At 46.9% G+C, this 19,149-nt stretch overlaps 1 protein-coding gene across 1 annotated transcript in view; it reads right to left on the bottom strand.

Annotated features, from left to right (window-relative positions):
- The window catches only part of LOC112458918 (elongation factor-like GTPase 1), a 33,447-nt gene extending 16,203 nt beyond the window's left edge, over positions 1-17,244 (bottom strand). The window contains exons 1-3 of the mRNA XM_025022749.1: positions 14,708-17,244; positions 14,356-14,478; positions 13,935-14,083 (exon numbers count right to left, since the gene is read on the bottom strand). Of these exons, the coding sequence (XP_024878517.1) occupies positions 13,935-14,083; positions 14,356-14,478; positions 14,708-17,244 (2,809 nt within the window). The remainder of the gene's footprint in view (positions 1-13,934; positions 14,084-14,355; positions 14,479-14,707) is intronic.
- Between the last annotated feature and the right edge of the window lie 1,905 nt (positions 17,245-19,149).

Below are 19,149 nucleotides of genomic sequence, written 5' to 3'. Positions count from 1 at the left end.
GCAGGCAGGCAGGCAGATAAGCGGTCAGCTTCGCCATGGACCGATGCACGGACATCCAGGAAAACGAACAAATAAACACGCGCCTCTCCTAACTATCTATCTCTCCTCGCCCCACCTAATTCCTATCTGTCGACGTAAATGTTTCGGACGGGAAAAACGGGGTCGACCTGCCTTGACCGCGGAGAAAAGATCCGAGAGATTCCAGCGGCGGCAAACGCGAGAGGTCGTGCTGATAAAAAAGGTTTTTGCGAGGACGGAGAGCGACCTCGGGCTTCGTCGAAAGGGGCACAGGTGAACGAGGAAGGACGCCATAATTGGAAAACATCTCGTATGCATATCGCGTACAACGGAAACGCGATTTCGCCAATCCATCGTAACGCAACTGCGGCTAGATTGCGGCATTCTAATCCCAACGAGGATTTCTATGCCTACGTCTCTCTTCGAGTCGAACTTGACACGTAGCAATTACCTCGGTCGTTCTCCGTATTTGCATAATTTCGCACGATAGACGTACTTTTTCTCTCGACGAACAAAAAAAAAAATAATTAGCAAGTGACCAGTAAAAAGGGGCTTTGAGAGTTCAACGCGGTTGACGGCGTTAGTTAATGTTATGTCGATCTTTAATAAAATAATAACTATAAATAAAATATATAATTACAAATCGGACGTTTCGGCTACGCTTAGAGCGATACCAATTAAATGAAAATGATCTCGCGTTCTCCGGCGAGAAGTAATTTAAAAATTTCATGGTCTAGAAATAGCGTAATTTTCCGCGAGGAGTGTAAAACTTGGTTAATGATCATAGTTTATTATATAATTAAAATCAAAATAACAGTCATAGCTTGAGCAAAAAGAGAAGTAAAGTCACTTGCTCGCCAGCTCAGAGAACGCGAGTACAAGCGTTGAAGTCGAGGTAGAGTACATCGAGAAGCAATACAATTTGTAAGTAAAGGACGCCGTTACAATTGAGACAACGATGCACTTAAAAGACATTCCTGATTCCAAATGACAACCGTCTCATTCGTCCCGGTGACTCACATAAAGAATCAGGAATGTCTTTCAAGCGCATCGTTGTCTCAATTGTAACGGCGTCCTTTACTTACAAATTGTATATTGCTTTTCGATGTTTTTTTTTTTACCGCGGTTTCAACGCTTTCTCGCGTTCTCTAACCTAGTGAAGTGGCTTCACTTCTCTTTTCCCCTTTTTACTTGACACTTGTTAATTTCATTATCGAGAGTTTCTCATTATTTATCAAATTATTAGAGAAATTATATTTCTTCGTGTTAACGTCACATTTTCACGTGCAAAATAAGATATTATTTTGTTGCACAATACGAACATAAAGATATATGAAATGTGGATAGATAGACAGAAAATTATAGAGAAAGAGGAAAGATATAATACGATAAAAGAGAGGCTCACGAGTTTACATCTCGCGACGAAATGCACTTGAGTTCAGCGTGAACTTCAACCGCGCTCGGAAAAATCTAATTACCGTTGCGAGAGCGAGAGCTCTCTATCCTGTTAAGGTCGTTCCGAAGCAAACATTCGGGCAGTATAAACTGCGTTACGTTCTACATTACCCCATCCGCATCGCGTAATCTCTCGGCAAACCGCAAACATACGCGATCTACAAATCCTTTCCCTCACTCGATGACATCGACGTGGAAAAGCGAAAGCGACGATTTTTCGAGGGAAATCAGGATGAAAAAAAAAAAAAGGAAGAAGACTTGACGCAAACATAAGAAAGTAAACGCAAAAGTGAAGATGCCGCGCGTTGAACTACTTTTCTTCGAAAAATATCTTCGTTTTTTAAAGCCTGCTTTAGATGATTCATGTCGGAATAGAAATATATTACTAATTTTACGTGCTGTATAATATAAAAAGTATCTGAAAAATGAAAATGCACACATATACGAAGTATACATTAAAAAATATATTTTATATAAAGATATAATCATTAACAAAATTCTATCCTGTAATCTGATGCGAATTAGAGATCATCTAAAGCAGCCTTAACGAAATAGAAAAAATACAACCATGTTCCATGATAGTTACTAACGTAATATGCATTTTATTCGCAGGTTCTAAGCGAAGGGTCCAAGGGAAGCATCGCTTATACACGATAAAAGCTCCTTGAAGGAAGACACCTTGCACGTAAAAATACGTGCGGAAGCGGCTCCTTTTCATACTATCGATACTCAGGATGCGGGCTATCCAGTGTTGCGTCTGCCTGGCGTTGCTGCTGATGACAGCGTCGGCCGTCCCGGCGTCGTCGAAGGGCGATTCAGTCAAAGTGAAGAAAACCACGACGATCGCGACCGGAGGGGGCAAGAATACCTCGGCGATCACCGCGACGACAGCGGCGTCACGACCGATCGCGAACGCCACGTTACATTCGTCGTCGTCCACCTCGATCGCGGCAGCGGCGGCGACGACGACGACGACGACGGCAACGGCACCTCAGACAGCCGCCACGTCCGCCTCCACGACGCTAAAACTGCCGACGGCCTCGTCGACGACGAATTCGGCGACGGTGACGACGGCGACGTCGACAACGGCCGCGTCACCGTGGTTAGCGTCGTCCACGGCGGGTCTGCCGACCTCCCGCGATCCACAGGACGGCTCGAGCCCCACCTACATCACCGAGACATCGCCGAGGATAATCTCGCCCACTCAGCACACCGCGGCCACGGTGCTGTCATCGAGAAAATCAGCGGCCTCCGCAACCGCCGGCGTCGCCGATGTCACGACCACGGCGCCTTTGACGGCCAAGGAAACGCGAGAATCGCCCGGAAAGATTAGACCGCAAATCAAATTAACGACAAATTACACCGCCGCCAGCGAGGTAAGCGCATTAATTCTAACCGATCGACCGACCGACCGACAGACCGACCGACCGACCGGTTGACTGTCCCCGTCTCTACCCGCACCCGCCACCCGTTTCTACCTCATCGTGTTTCTCGTATTGTTCCGTTTATTTTGCCTTAACTGCCGCCGGTCTTAACTATCAACGGCACAGATTCCCGGCTTGTAATCGCTTTGCATGATGAATAGTCGCGAGACTCAACAGAATATCGAGTCCTAATTGGCTTATACGTTAAGCCGGTCGCGCTTACGGACGTACCGCCGCGAATTCCGCAAAATTCCGCGACGGCCGGCTTTATACAGTCATACAGGCCGCAAACGCGAAATCATTTTCCAAACGTCGGCATCCTACACGGTTTAACGCAAAGATTGAGGCAGCGTGTCATCCGGCGAGTTTCGCTAGAAAATCAGAAATCATCCGGAAGATAGGCGAGGAGGAAGTCCTTTGAGAGAAACAGCGACGAGAAAACCAAGCGACGAGAAATATTCTCTCGTTCGTTGCTGTTCATTCACGTCTCGCGCCGTTTCACGGAACGTGGATAAGTTGTAATACGTTTCATTACGTTTTATGCCCGCCGTAACTCGGATAATTCCGTAATTAGAGTTCCTTCTTTAATTTATGCGATGCGCGAGAGATTAAACTCCAGGCCTCGTCGAATAATATCTGCAACTCCCAGGAGGAAAAATTCCACGGTTCTCATAAGCTCTCGGTACCCTAGAAATTATTCCAAGTAGATCGGAAAAGAACACGGAAGCGTGGAGCTACGGAGAAATTTATTACTTCATAACGTTCGCGCTTATCAAACAAGTTAGACCTGCTATATATATATATCCTATAAAATTCCTGAAGCGCCGACAGAACTCCTTTTCTTTTGCGATGGAAAAAAAAATCCCAAATCTAACCGCGTGCCATTCCTGCTCGTTGCCCCCTACTTAAAGCGAGCGCAGAAAAGCGTGTACCCGATGATGCGCGATAGAAAGGAACCCAGATTCGAGTTATACAGCCGACATTGGAGGATCGTATGGGGTTTGAGAAAAAAATCCCATATAGGTCGACCGAGAAAGTAGCGTGTGCACCGTAACGTACCTCCGCGTACGTAGAAAATACGTATCTAATGCGCCCGCCGCGGTGGAGGACGACGACGAGTGTGTGGACGGATACGCGTGTGCAAAATGGCAAAAACGAGAAAGTAATCGGCATTCGAATACGGACTGGACGTCGTTACGGGACACATCGTAATTATCGAAGTTAATCGAGTGTGCGCCCGCCGCGTCGCGCCGCGCCGGCCGCCCCCCGTTCGCGATAAACCAAGATGAATCAGGCAATTGGGTCATACCTTGGGCAAATCTTTTATAGCCAGGGGGAGAAATCATTTCTTTTCTTCCCCGGTATTTTCCTTCGCGCGCACGCAGACCTCTGCAGTCGCCTCTAATTTACATGTCTTCAAACCTTCCTGCTATACGATCTTCCTGTCTCTCTCTCTCTCTCTCTCTCTCTCTCTCTCTCTCTCTCTCTCTCTCTCTCTCCAGCCTTGCCGAGGTAACGGCGGTACATATCGATGGTGTATGAAACCGTTGAGTCATTTACGATCAAATAAGCGAACATAACGCGTCTTGATTACAAACGAACGATTTCGTTCCGCGGAATACGGTAAATGCGCCGCGCTCGCGCGCACGAGGTAACGGGGTGCGCGGAGTCATTAATAATAATTAAGTATTCTAACGTATCCGTAATAATCGCGCGAACGCTAACGACGGCAATGCGTAAATTGACTATGTAATATCTCGAGTGATGGAGTTATCCAGTGTCTTGCCGGCCCGCTATACGCCGCGAGACGCGCAAAGCTAGGACAATCGCGACGAAATTACTGCACCGAAAGAAAGCCCATTACGTCGCGTTAAGAATCACCGTCACATCTCAATTCGTCCGAAGAACGTCGCGTTCCACCAACGCGAACAGTGTGTCGCGACCGATTACGCGAATTGCGTCAAAACACATTCCATTTTCGATCACGACGCGCTCTCAGCAGCGTTGAATCGAGTACGAATTAATAGGGAAAGCAAGGAAGACGAAAGGACTCTCCCTCTGAATAAAACTAAGATATGCGTCTAATTAGGAGTAAATTTAATCAACCGCGATTTAATTAATTCCCCAGTCGGTTCGTAACACTCGCGCCGCGCCGGCGAGTGTGATATAATAGAGAGACAGGAAGAAAATTCAATTAACCACGGCTTAATTATCCGTGATTAATTGAATTCACTTCCTCTACCTGCATCGTGGCCGGGCGCTACGATCTGAAAAGAGGAACGGCGAATCGTCTGTAGACCGCGATTAAAGTTAACCACCGACGACGGCCGGTGAAAATCGGCCGGACCCAGACCTCGTCGACGGACGGGACTTTATAATTGGCAACGTCGGCGTCGTAGTGCGCAACGCGCAACGCGCAACGCTTCGGGGGAAGTCGTGTCGGAGCTTCGCGCGGCAAACTGGTACAAATGAACATACAATGTGTGCATGTGAAAGAAGGACTCGGCGCGTAATTGCGGGTTACCGAGGTGATACGAGTCGCACCATTCATCCCGATATCGAATGAAAATCGCTGGGAACCGTTCGCGTGCGCGCGAACGTGCGCCTCGAACCGAGGCATATACCGATTTCGCCCCGGATCTAGCGTATGGGAAATCGGATATCCCTCGTCACTAGGGCGGGAAAAGTGAAGTAAGACAAGCCATTTTTCTTCACCGTTGGGAAAAGAAGGCGAGGCGAAGCGAGGTGAGGCGAGGCGAGGCTTTCGTAGAGCCAACGTCGCGAAACGGCGCGCGGCTAATTCCACGACATTTCTTCGACGGGGGGCAGCGCTTCTTCCGATTTGCACGTATCGTATCGTGGGGAAAGGAAGCACGCTCGGTCAGACGCGGTTATTACAGTGCACGCGCGTGCACCGCAATCAGTCACGGATGTCTAAGGGTAACGATTGTATCTTGGACGCCCGTTGTCGGGCTAAATTTCAATCCGCGCGCCTCGATATCGGCACGAATTTCCAATTTTATACCGCGTGTGCTGTAATCGGCCGTGCTCCGTTTCCGTCCGTTATATAATCCTCCGTTTGACTTATTACCGCGTGATCATTATTATCGTACTTTCTTCTTAGCGAACAACGACCGAATCGCTGAAATAATGCGCGGCTAAGTGTCTCGCATTAATCGAAAACATTTATCGAGGGCAAACACCTGGTTGATATTACCCCCACCCACGACTAGCGGTATAAAATGCCGACATCCTGTATACGTAATGAAACTATGTTGCAAAATAAAGTGGGCACGCCGGTCGTTATCGTGGAACTTTCTGCGCGCGCGCGCGCGCGGCACGCTTTTTAGGAAAGCGTATTTTTCGCAATGATGCAAATCGCAATTAGACCGCGAATCGAAGTAGTCCGCCGAACGTATTAAGATTGGAATATAATCCCCGCTTCCTATAAGGCAGAAATCTATTAACCCGCGGATATTCGCGGTAATGGAGATTCTTGACTCGCGCGCGCCGCGATAACGTCCGTAATTCCCGTCCCGTGAGTATTTCGGATGCTGCATCTCGATCTCGATGCCGCCGCGCGCTCTCCGGCCGGCCGTCCGTCCGACATCAGCATTGTAGCGATATATCCTGACGTTTACGATTGGCCTCTTTTAGCTGGCGGCCCGTGCCGCGTTAGCGCGATAGCGAGCAGGATAACCGAGCAAGATAGAAATAGAGAACCTCGCTAACGGTCCCGAATAGGAATTTTGCCCCCTCGCTACGCGCGCTGTCGAGTTACGCGTAACGGAGCGTCGCCCCGGCACGGTTTTCCGAAGGCAGTGTGTGCGCGCGCGCGCGCACGGCGCAACGAAATTAGAAATTATGAAATCAAAATTAAAAAATTCCTGACGGGAGATAACGGAAGCGTATCTCCCTATTTACCGTAACGTGATTTCTTTCCACGTCCGAAAGGTTCGGAATTTACAGCCGTCCGAGACGAGGGTCGTTCGAAGCGCGTGCTGCTTGACTGATGAAAAGACTCGCTCCGACGATCGAACTGGCCGTTCGATCTTCCTCGCATCAGTCGAGTCAGCTTACACGTAATATCGCGGTTTCGGTATTCGATATTTATTGCTTTCACGCGTTTCACCGCGTGAGATTAAGTAATTCCATATCTCGGGATCGGTTTGCTAGAAAGTGCGCGGCGTAATTGAAGCGAGTAAAACGAACGGAACGACGAGGACGCGTCGCGTTCTCACCGAAAAATTCGTGCGTTACCATTTTCATCTCTTTTTTATTTATTTTTTTTTCTTTAATCGAACGTACAGGATTCTCTCGTCGTGTAACCGGTGCGACGATACGTTTCGTGCGCGACTAATAATAGCGCGGGATACTCGATGGCGGTTTCTACACACCGCCGTTGTTAATCTAACAAAAACAGCCGTGAAAAGAGCGGCAACGGTAAACGGACCCGTTGGGTTCTTTTCCTCGAATTAATAATTGTATTGTAAGGATCTCGGAAACGCGACATCCGCGACGACGGTTCGTCACGACCAGCCTCGTGATATCCGAGGCTACAACCGCAGAAATTACCCGTTGGATAATGACCAATCCAATTCCTATAGACGGATACGCGCGATACCGCAATTACGATCGTTGCGTTACGCACGATGCGACACTCTATCCGTACGTTTTATACGTCGGGATTTGCGACAGGTTTCCTTTAGATTTTACAACATCTGCGGCAATTTCGAAAAGAGACGTCCGTCTCGTTCGCAGTGTCAATGATGAAAAACGTTATATTATTTCCGGAGATCGTTCGGCGATACAGCTTTTTTTATCCTCAATTTGGCGTCCAATATAAAAAACATACAAGTCATTCATCTGTTTTCTATAAACGTCTTTTTGATGTTAATTTATTTGCTGTTAATACATTTAGTTCTCTTAAAAAAAAAAAAAAAAAAAAAAAACTTAAAATTATGAACTCTAAAAATAATAATCCAGCGTGTAAACAGCTCTTCTGGATTTTAAACCATGAGATTGCATTTCTCGCGCGAATTCGCGCCAGCCGTGACAGCCGTTTCTCACGTTAATCGATCCGTTTAATCAATCATTTCTCGGTTAAAAATTCGCGTCCGAGGACTGGCGATGCGCGCTGCAGTTCGCAGGACGCCGATACATTAGCTCGACGAATATACCAAACGGCGAAAGGAGGGCGAGCGTTCACGGTCGTGACGCAAACGGATCAGCCGGTGCTAATATCGGTAGTGGAACGTGACGACGCCGAGACGAAAAGAAAATGCAAGAGGAAAATAAACGAAAAGACGAGGGAAAGGGGAGGAAGGGATGGGAACAAGGGGGAGAGAGAATAGCGGGCGATGGGCCGGTATCGCCACGGACAATTTACCGCGGCCTATTCCCTGGCTTTAATCGATTCACTCTGCGTGCCACTTCCCGTTGCATTTGTCCACAGACAGTAAATTCGAGACGCGAATCTTCTTCTCTCGCGTCTGCATGTAGGCAGAATAAAAGACGGTGAATCAATTAGCGGTTCCGCATTAATCGCGACGCCTACCGCGACGACTTGTCGAAGAAGTCTGCGAAAGAAGAAGAAAAAGCTTCTCGCGCTTTCTTCGCGAGACGTGTCGAGAAGCGAACGTGCGAAATGTAAAAGAGACGATGGAAAAAAAACACGCATAATATTTCATGTCATCTTAACGATCTATAATAATTATATTTTTCTTTTACCACGAGAGGTCTTGTGGATCAGATTAAATGGTAATGTTCGTCGTTTTTGTATCACTCGATTGCTTTTTTCTCTTCAATTTATTATCGTGCTTCAAACGTATTAGCCGTCAGTTATTAGTAAATTGTACAAGGAGATCGGAGATCTTTTTGTCGAATTATACTCACGATTTTAATCACCGAGTCTCCAGGCGATCACCTATCCCGCACTTGGAACGCTCCTAGTTTACCTGACTTTATTATTCAGGACCTATCTCTTCTTCATCTCGCCGCTTCTCTGAACCGCTATACTTACGAGCGACAAACGGACGGATGGACTTTTCTACCGAGCAAACACTTAGGTATGCGGACGTGGAACGCAGGAGCGGGAAGATAAGCGACGGAGAGAAAAAAAATGGGGAATCGTAACGTCCGAAAGAAGAATCGCGCAAAGTAAATCCAGCAAGGTGACTCCTCCGAGGCGAGGAACTCTCGAGAGAACGCGATCGCGTTTCGGTCAACGACCGCTTTATAAACGAGCGTTTTGTAGCCCGAGCTACGCGGTGAATTACGCGGCACGCGATGACATTATTTTCGAAGTCGGGCGGTTTTACGCCTCTCTCTTCGGGGTCGACCCGGCCTCGGAATTGGGCGGGTGACGCGGATCACCGCCGATTATGGTCGCGACGCGGACACCCGATCTCTCTCGGAGGCGAAAAAGAAGGAGAAAAACGGAAAAGAATGCAGGCGAAATTCGCGAGGTTTCTGACGAACCATAATTAGCGTGTTTACCCGTGATTGGTACCGCGACCGACGCTCGGAAGCTCGAAACGGGGCATTTTGAGCACACTTCTCCGGAAAGCTGTGTGGAATCTTCCTGTCCTGTCGGCGTTTCTTCCGCGAAGAACCACCGTCGCGGTTTTTCCCTTCATTCATGCTCGATCGAACGTTTTACCGCAGGATGCGGTCAATTCCCGAGACCGAGATGTATCCGACCCTTTTCTCGTAAGGACACCGTTGACTTCCTTGGCGTTAAAAACCGTCGATTAGCGGTCGCGCTCTTTACGTCCGCTCGCGAGAGTTGGTACTTTCTTATTTCGCCAAAATATACGGGGAAGGAGTTGCGCGAGATTTTTTTATAACCGCCGTGAAGTACCCCGGAATCTTAATTTCGACGATATAATCTCCGTGTCGCCGGCATTTAATCGTCTTCTCTGTAATCAGCGTGTCTACGGTGCGTGTTAATATTTGATCTTTCGCAAGTCCCCGAAGGGCCAAGCGGCAAAATGTACATGAACTTTGAGCGAGCAATTATTTATTCGTGCCTCGGTCTCTTTTCGGAGAGTGGGGATCGGGAGAGATGATAGCGACGTAAACGAGATAAACGGATCCGCCATAAAGAAGAGCGGGACCGGGCGAAGGCAAAGAGGGCTATCGTCTCGACGGCACATAGTCTCACGTTCCAGGAAGTTGGCCGGCGCGGCGGCGATGGATATCCGCACGGACCATCTTGTACTCTATCGATACAGCGTAGCTCGCCGCCTGGCGCTGTGGCCTTTCTTTCGTCTCCTCTCTCAACTCCGAACATTCTGCATTTTTTTTTTTTTTTGCATGCCTTATATTCCTTTCCGTAGTTCGCCTCCTTTCCAACAATTTCCATCACGCGATTGGCACCGTGTAACTTCCCTCCCGAGATAAATATCGAAGGCCCCCGCCCCACGAGGCCGACTTGTCACTTTTTGAGGCGGTTGCATCTCGCACTTGGAACGATTATTGACAGGCGGAAAATTTCCGCGATGTAACAAATATCGATGCCCCCTTTTTTTCGACGAAGAACGCAGTTTCTCTCACCTAAGCTGACATTTAACGAGACTGGCTCGATATTGGAGTGGAAGTTCGAGTCTTTCCTAATTTACATATCTCGATCAAGCGAGCAGGATTATATAGGGAAAGTGTAAATTCGCAGAAGCGAAAAACCGTGCAATTGTTTCGTGGCACAGAAACACGGTTAATGAGGTACCACGCGCAACGTGGAGTTTCGTTTACGATGCAATCGCGCTGGAGTAACGATGCGCTCGTTCGTGATCAAGTACAGACCTATACGCCGTCGAGATAAGAGAAAACAACATTTTTCATAATCAGATCAAGTCCCCCCGGCATGCGGCAGGTAGAGATCGGCTCTTATTTCCCGGAGAAACATCTCATTCCTAGAAAACATCTCGAGACCGTGTTTATTCCGTGATTGAAGGATGCAAACGCGAGAAGTTGAGCAAACACGTGGATTACAGCTATGTCAATCGACGAAAGAGCGCGATGTTACTTTCTAGGAAGAGACCCTCCTCTAATCATAGAGCTTCGCTCGAAATCGGATCTACGGGGATTATACTCGATACCCGGAAGGTCGTTACTCGTTCACGCCCATTCCTCGTAAAATCGCGCGATATATCATTACACGCTTTATTGCCAAAGTGCGAGGCCTTATCGACGATTTTGCAGACGGGGGTACGACTGCCGGAGGAGGCGAGCGCGGCGCTCGCTAAACCGACCAAGTATCACTACTACCCGCACAATCAGCACATCTACCTGCTGCCGGAGTGTGCCGTTCAGCAGGTGTGCAACGCTGTCTACGTCCGATTGAACTTCACCCAACCTCTGTGCGCCTGTCCCGGAAGGTATCGGGACCCCTGCAGCGCGTCCCTGGACAGCGACGACCTGCACACGACCGAGCTGGTGACCGATCCGCGAACCAAGGTCAGTGAAGAGCTCTCGGAGCTCTACCTCTCTAGCGACCGAGGGAGTTGATCATCTCACAAATCTTTTTTTTACAATAATCATTATCCTTTGTCCAATTTCTCATTATTAACGAGGCTTCATTATTAACGAGGATATCGTGCGCAATCGCGAGATATTTTTAGCAGCATCTCTGCCGCAAGAAGGAAGAGAAGAAATCATGTGGGAACGGCCGTGAGTCGCGGATAAAAACGAACGTGCGTACGATCGTGGAGTTTCCGTTCGGGCCGCAAAACTAAAAGTTGCCGTTCTCCTAATGCGATGTTTTATTTTAACGTTTCAAGCGTTGAGCTATTACGGAAACGGTACCGAGACATGGCGCCATTCCCGGGCATGAACGACCGGCTCTCTCGGAGAAGCTCTCTCAGGCGCTCTTAACGCGAGTTTCCTGCCGCGAGAAAAACTCGTTCACTTTCGTTCGGTGTATTAACCGTGACTTGCACACCGACGAATCCCCGCCGCTCGAAAAGACGATTTTAGGAGCGAGCCTAAAATATTCGTCACGATATCGGCCCCGTACTTCCGTGGCTTGCTCTCGCGTAGGATCGCTTTCACATAATTTCAGTCTCGATCGTTATATTCCTGCGGCTTTATTATTATAACGTACCGTAAAACGTAGCGTACCGCGCCGGCAACGTTACGGCTTTTGCAATAAACAGAGGTTCTCTCGGGCCGCATGATCATCTCGGAAGAGATAATCAATGTAATCAATGACTGCTCAGACACGCTAATCGCATCCCACTCAAGTGACACGATAATGCTTCACCTTAAACTGTTAAGATTTAAGATAGCTCCGCCGTAACGTGATGTATTTGTGCTAACGGGATTACGTAACGTGCGATTTATCTAACCGGAAGGAAGAAACCTGTACCAAAAAAAAATTGCGACGTCGCTCATTGTGACACGTGTTCGTTTCAGGCCTTGACCTTAGTGAAAACGTGCGAGCCAGTCGCCGAGATGCGAGAGTGCAGAGCCTCGCGGGACTGGTCTCTGTTGGCGTTGCAGAACGTGCGTACGGGAAAGTCCCACTATCTCGTGATATGCCGATGTCCCGACACAAACATACTAGGTAAGCGAAAGACGAAACTTCCGATTTAGTAGATCTAATTTCGAAGATTGAAGGTGAACAGCCACGTCTAAAATTCAAAGTTGCGTTCAACGTGACGTAAAGAAGGCTCCTGAGTTCCTATACACGTTGGCTCTGATGGCTCGATTCGGTTAGAAGCCGAACTTTTCAAATATTTCGGTAAAAGCAATAGTTTACATAACTCCTTACGTTCTTTCTTCGCAGAGGGACCTATGAGCCACGATCAGCCAACTTACGCCAGCGTTCCGGGCATTCGAGTGTACGGAATGATGTGTGTGCAAGGAAACAGAAGAGGACGACCGCTACGATATTCGCGTAGTATTTCAGGTATGCATTCTAAATTCTTTATATCATTTTTTTTTAAACCTTGTAACTTGTCCCTAATTTCTCAAATACAAATTTTGTGACTGACCACACGTTTGATGTGTTAAACAGAGCGCGCGGAGAACGAGGAGAAACCACGCTTCCCTTGGGACAAGGTGCGACACTTGATGGCGACGCCGTCCTTTTGGGAATAGTTTCGCGACGCGATATCCCACCCCATCGTATCTGCCATCGACGAATTTACGTGTTAATTTATAATGCTATTTATATTTATAATTCTCCCAGCCATTCAAATCCCATGCTCGAACTCTATTCATTCTCCTATCGTTTCCCTTTTATTACTCTCAAGCCCTTTATTACGCTTCCTTAACCCTCGAACAGACGCAGCATGGTGTAGAATAATGTAAATTAATTTCAATAATGTTATTAATTTCATCCTATGTAATATCTCGTTCGAGGAATTATTTTTGTTCTATCGTACGCAACGATTATTGACTGTAAGAAGTAAAACCAGAAGAAAGATAACTTTTAAAAACTTTGGAAACGCATACACCAGCGTGTCCGCACGAGGGTTAATAGACACGATAGAATGAAATCGCCTATGTGACTTGTATTCTCATCTTCACTTACTTAATTACTCGTTTTAAGCATATTTATTATTCATGGTTTCTATGTTATTTGTAATTTGAGCCGTCGATTAATTACACACAATATATTCGATAAATTACGATAAGGAAGACAAACGGCTTTGTCGCCTACACAAATGTAACGAGCTGTCTCATCGCGCGTGATCTTAAAGAAACAAAAGGATAGATAGGAAATAGGAATATATGTGGTACCTGAACTTTCGACAGGCAAGATCTTAAAATCTACGTTCTTTTCTCTCATTATTGAGTACTGGGTAAAATATGTCATTTACTATATATTCCAAAAATATTTTTTTACTTTTCCAACTTAGAGTCAGCTCACTATGTTAATAACGCGATTAGGGAACAATAGACATTGATGTAGATATTTTGAGTTACGCATTTACGACTACGTGACTTAAGAAAAGCTCGGAGATGTACGTGTTCGATTATACAATATACGTGAGAGCGATTAATCAGTAACAATTACACATAATTACTCACCGAGAACGTCGGAGTTGACTAAAACGCTGCAACTGTACATCGCCGTCATTAGTCGGGGGTGTCGTAAGCTGAAGATCCGTCGACAAGCCTCTTTACACGCCGACATTAATTGACCGCCCAAGTGTCCCTGGCTCTGGCCACCGGAATCGCTGCAACGTTTCGTACATCTTATAGCATACACTTATTTATACATGCATATGTAGCGTTTATTAAATTCTTAAATAACGCGCCCAAATATGACCTCCTTGCTTAATTTCGCTCAATATAAAAACGTCAGTACTATATGATGACTATATATATCTTCCAGAAAGGAAGCAGTTGCAATGTATGTGTCTATTTTGATGTGTCTTATAAGAGTATTTCTTGATCGCAGATATCAATTTAAGATGCGAATATTTATTAACCATTAACGCATATTTACCTTTGTGAAGTGTCAAAAATTTCCCACTTCTTCAATACGAAGCAGACGCCCATCATAGACTCCTCGCATAAGGGGCCAGCCAGAGTAGCAATTTGAAATCCGTTGACTATACTGTTATCATATCTGAAAAATTCATATAACATACGTATTATTATCATCCGGATTAAGTTTCAAGGAGGTAATCAAAGTATAGATCTCGTACATATTTATTTTTTGCGTTATATATTACAGCATTTATCATTGCTGTAAGTTTATATTAAATTACGTTCATCGCATTTTAAATGCTCGTCTATTTCAAACGGGATATGTACAATAAAATGCTTTTACGTTAATATTTTTTAAAAATACTTACACTGCTCGAGGGTCGGCATTCGTGCTTTGCTGCTCCCAGAACTTCTTGTGGCTGTAATCAGTCTCGTTCAATAGGATATTCGGGCCGCATTTTCGTGGCCCAAACGACCATATTTTATCCAGTACGTCATCCTTCCACCCCGCTTCGAGAAAGGCTGCTCGCAATTCGTTCTTGAATACCTTTGCTTCTTTCTGCTTTTTATCAGACATGGATCTCTCGTTGGGTTGATTCTCGTCAGAAATATCCTCGTGTTCCCCGTTCTCTTCTGTATACCTGTCGCAGGAGCTGTCCAACAATTTTATCAGATTTGCATTTTTCTCTAACAATTTTGTTACGTTTTCTGGTAGAGGTTTCGCGTCTATCTCAAAACGACATTGCCGGTTCGACGTCCAGACCTCGAGGTTGACTTCCATCGCCTTCTTCTCGATCGCCTCGTTCACCATGTCGAGTTTCGGAGGTGGCACTATGGTCTCGCGGAACGGCACGATCGGATCAGACACGTTAATATCGATCTTGGCGTATCTCAGCTTGAGATCCTCCAGACATCTCTCGAGATGAACCTCACCGGCGGTGCTCAGAACGATCTCGCCAGTCTCCTGCATGTGAACCATGGCGCAGGCGTCCGCTTGGTTCAACAGTTTCAAACCGTTGATGAGCTTCGGCAAGTCGTTGGGATGTTTCGGCTCCATGGCCACTCTTAATATAGGAACCGCGAGGGAAGTTAACTCCGTGAACGAAGGACAGGCGATTGTCGTCGAGAGAGTCGCGGTCTTCAAAACGTGTTCTTCGAGATCACCGATTCCGAAAACATTACCCGCCGGTACGTTACTCACAGTCTCGAGCTCTCTTCCCATGAGAATGTACAATTTATTTACGGTCACCCTCGTGATGTGTCTGCCGGGTTTCAAATCCTTGAGCACGAGGGACGGATCCACCTGCTCACCCGCTTTCTCGCGTTCCAAAGCGATAGCGGGATTATGCTTCGGTCCTAAAACAAACACCTCATCTCCGACCTTTATAGTCCCCGAATATATTCTCGCGAAGGCCACTAATGTACCGTCCAACTTGTCCTCGATGACATCCTCACATTTTACGTCCTGGACGTTATTGGAGACTATTGGAGACGGATCGCGCGTATCTTCCACGTGATTCTCAATGATGGTAGAATTCTTTTGCTCCAGTCGCTCCGCATGCTTCTGTCGAACGATTTCTCTTCTTTGTGCCAGTTCTTCCGGTGTTAAAGACTTCGGTTTGTTTTCAGGTAGCATGTCTTTCTCCGCTGGAAACATTTTCGAAACGAATATAATAATCGGCGCTTCTGACGATGGACTGCACGATAAGAATGCCTTTTTCAATCGCTGCGTTTCAAAGGGCAGAGCAGAGAAGTCGTTGTTCCCGCTTATCAGTCGCTCGATTTTCTCGTCGGTTAAATTGTGCGGCGCTGGAACATTCTCACATACCATATTGAGACAATTTTGTGCCAGGGGAAGCCACTGCGAGCAAACGGCCTGCAACTGTGCTTTCGTATCTGTGTGCCTCAAGTCGCGGGTTGTCAATTTAATATTTAACTTTTCAGCTATAGTCGGCAATTTATCTTTGTCTTTTCGTATCACTATGGTCTCGTACAGCGCCCAGATATTGTCCAAAATCAATTGCACGAAAAGCGGTTTCTTAGCCTTCTCCTGAGCTCCCTTCATAATCCTCTTAGTTTTGCTATTTATATAAAAATCCCCCCACAATGTCTTACGCAGAACCTTGTCGCTGAATCCCAATTTATTCGAATAGATTTTCGCGAATTCCTTGATACCAAATCCCCAGCCGTCAATTGCGCTAGTGAAAAGTACGTTTCCTTGTTCCGGAGAGAAATATAAATTTGAGTCGTCTAACTCCTCCAAACCTGATTGCCAATCAGCCAGATCCCTCTCGTTCACCTTGCCCGACGTAGCTGCAGTCGTTTCCTCGCGGTCCTCGTCACGTTCCATCACGTCGCTCGCAAATAACTCGCCCATAATAGCATTTACTTGCTCCAGAACCTGTGTCAAACGCACATAGGCGTCCAACGGCGTCAATTTCATTTCTGTAATCAGTCGGTCAACTTTATTCAGTACTAAAATCGGCTTCAAACCTTCGACGTAGGCTATAGACAGGGCGCTACGCGTCTGGGGACATACGCCTTCCACCACATCGACTAGGATGACAGCTCCGTCCGACAGTCTGACCGCTGTGGAAACCTCCGAGGAGAAGTCCACGTGTCCCGGGGAATCAATTAAGTTTATCACATGGTCCGTCTCGTTGTGCACGTGATGCAGCGTTATCGAACTGGACTTCATCGTGATCCCACGTATCTGTTCGTCCGGCCTGCTGTCCAGATATCTGAGCTTGCCAGCCAGCTTGTTGGATATAATGCCGTTGCTCGCGACGAGAGAATCCGCCAGGGTGGTCTTCCCATGGTCCACGTGCGCCAGGATACATATGTTCCTGATACGCGTAGCATCATTTTGTATCTCGCTAAGCTTCTCTAGGCTGATAAGGCGCATCGTTACTCGAATAAGAACGACGGAGGTAGGAATGCGAAACTAGGCAGGATTATATATACAAATGTACATATAATGTGTGGCTCCTACGTGCTCGTACGCTCTACAATACCAGCGATTGCGATAACGAATGTGAACGCGTGAACGCGGCACGATATATACATATAATTCGACCTAAGGCTTATTCTACCGGTGAACGTAGAAAAACGTAAACTTAAGTTAATCGGACCGATATCGCAATACGCGCGCACGTAGTCCAGTGCCGCGGGTAAACACTATTTCAGTTTATTCTCTCGCCAACAAAGCGCGTAGGGTTTGTTGAACGCGAGGATGTAACGCAGGTTGAACGGCCTCGCTGTCGTCGTGCGGAACATGCCAGCGGACATCGGTTATCGGCGCGGCGGAACGAGACACGCGCGCGCAACACACACGCGGACACGGGTGAACGACGAGGCAACCGGGTCGGATCCTTTCTTCTCCTCCTCTTCGTCGCCGATGCGTCTCGTAACGCTCGACCAACGCAGCAGCGGTAGGCGACTGTGACACTTGCCGCCTACTCGGAGAGGTTAGGGCGCACCGAAACGTGAACGTGGACTTGGCGCGCGCCGCTTTTCCGCTCTCTCGTCTCGCCTCGTTGTGCTCGCGCGCGATCGACTTTCCAGGTATCCGTCTGCGACACGCTTGAATTCGGCCTGGGACCCTCGATCAACGCGATCCCTCGCTCGTATCGTACGGATATGTACGGATCCACGAGTGTTCAATCTTCAATCGTGATTTTCACGAAACGTGCGGGCGGCGCAGGTACGGACGGCCATATTGCGTCGGCGCATGGCGATTGGCGCGTGGCCGCGTGCAGGGAAGTGCGCGATTCGATTTGCGCATATGCGAGACGAAGAGAGACGAATAGCAAAGAGAGAGAAAGACAGAGAGTGGATTATTCACTCAAAAAGAATTTCTTTTTCCCTCCGGCAAAGTCAAGGGTAACATAAACTCCCATTAGTCTAATGAGTCTAATCGATGATCAGCTTGTCAATTATCGTACCGCCAGAGTTGATTAATGAATCAAGTTAGATTAATGTATCTACTATTTCACTTTGCTGGATAAAATTATTTATCTTTTATTGTTTAATTGTAAGATTAGAAATCTTGCGTCGAGCAATTAATTCGCTGCTGGTTGAATTGATCGTCGATTAATCAGAGCTCGCGGTTAGAGTTGTTCTAAGAACGGTGAGACGTTTGATAAAAATGCCGTATTGTCACTCGAGATAAACTCAAGACTAGTAGTAGTTAGGTGAAGTGCGATCCGTGATCGCGCGCCTTTCATCGAGCGATTTATCGGCGAGTCTCAAAGCCCGTTTTACTCACCTATGTTTTCCTCACGCTTATTGTCGCCTAGAACGAAATTTAACGCCTAAATCTCGAATCGGACAAAAGGAAAGAGAAAGGAAACAGGACAATTTCAAAGGGATGTGAAAAGCGTGACAAACAGAACGCAGCCGGGCCGTGGACACGCGCCATTGTTACGCACGGTCACGTGACGAGAACTTCAGAACGAATTTCAGAGCGAACTTCAGACCGAATAATCGGTGCGAAATTTAAAGTCGAACAATTCGTTTTATCTGTTACCTGACGACGATCGAGATTTTTCTGAGATAAACCCAAAAAGACAGATAGATCTTAAACGCTCGTAAACACTCGATAATTTTCACACCTTGCCTAGTGAACATTTATTTATTACATTTTACGGACCGTAGTTTCAGGAGAGATTTCAGAGATTTTAGAGAAATTACTTAGAAGAGAGAGATTTGAGAAATTTAGGAGAAATTATTTAGCAGAGAGATTTGGGACATTCGGAACCGTTTAGCGAACGATTCGATGATTCTTCCTGTATATAATCTTGTCAAAGAT

The sequence above is a fragment of the Temnothorax curvispinosus genome, unplaced genomic scaffold (genome assembly GCF_003070985.1).
Source record: "Temnothorax curvispinosus isolate PA1 unplaced genomic scaffold, ASM307098v1 QBEX01009342.1, whole genome shotgun sequence".
NCBI classification, from domain to species: domain Eukaryota; kingdom Metazoa; phylum Arthropoda; class Insecta; order Hymenoptera; family Formicidae; genus Temnothorax; species Temnothorax curvispinosus.
The sequence above is the reverse complement of the archived record's forward strand: the minus strand, read 5'-3'. Positions and strand labels throughout refer to the sequence as shown.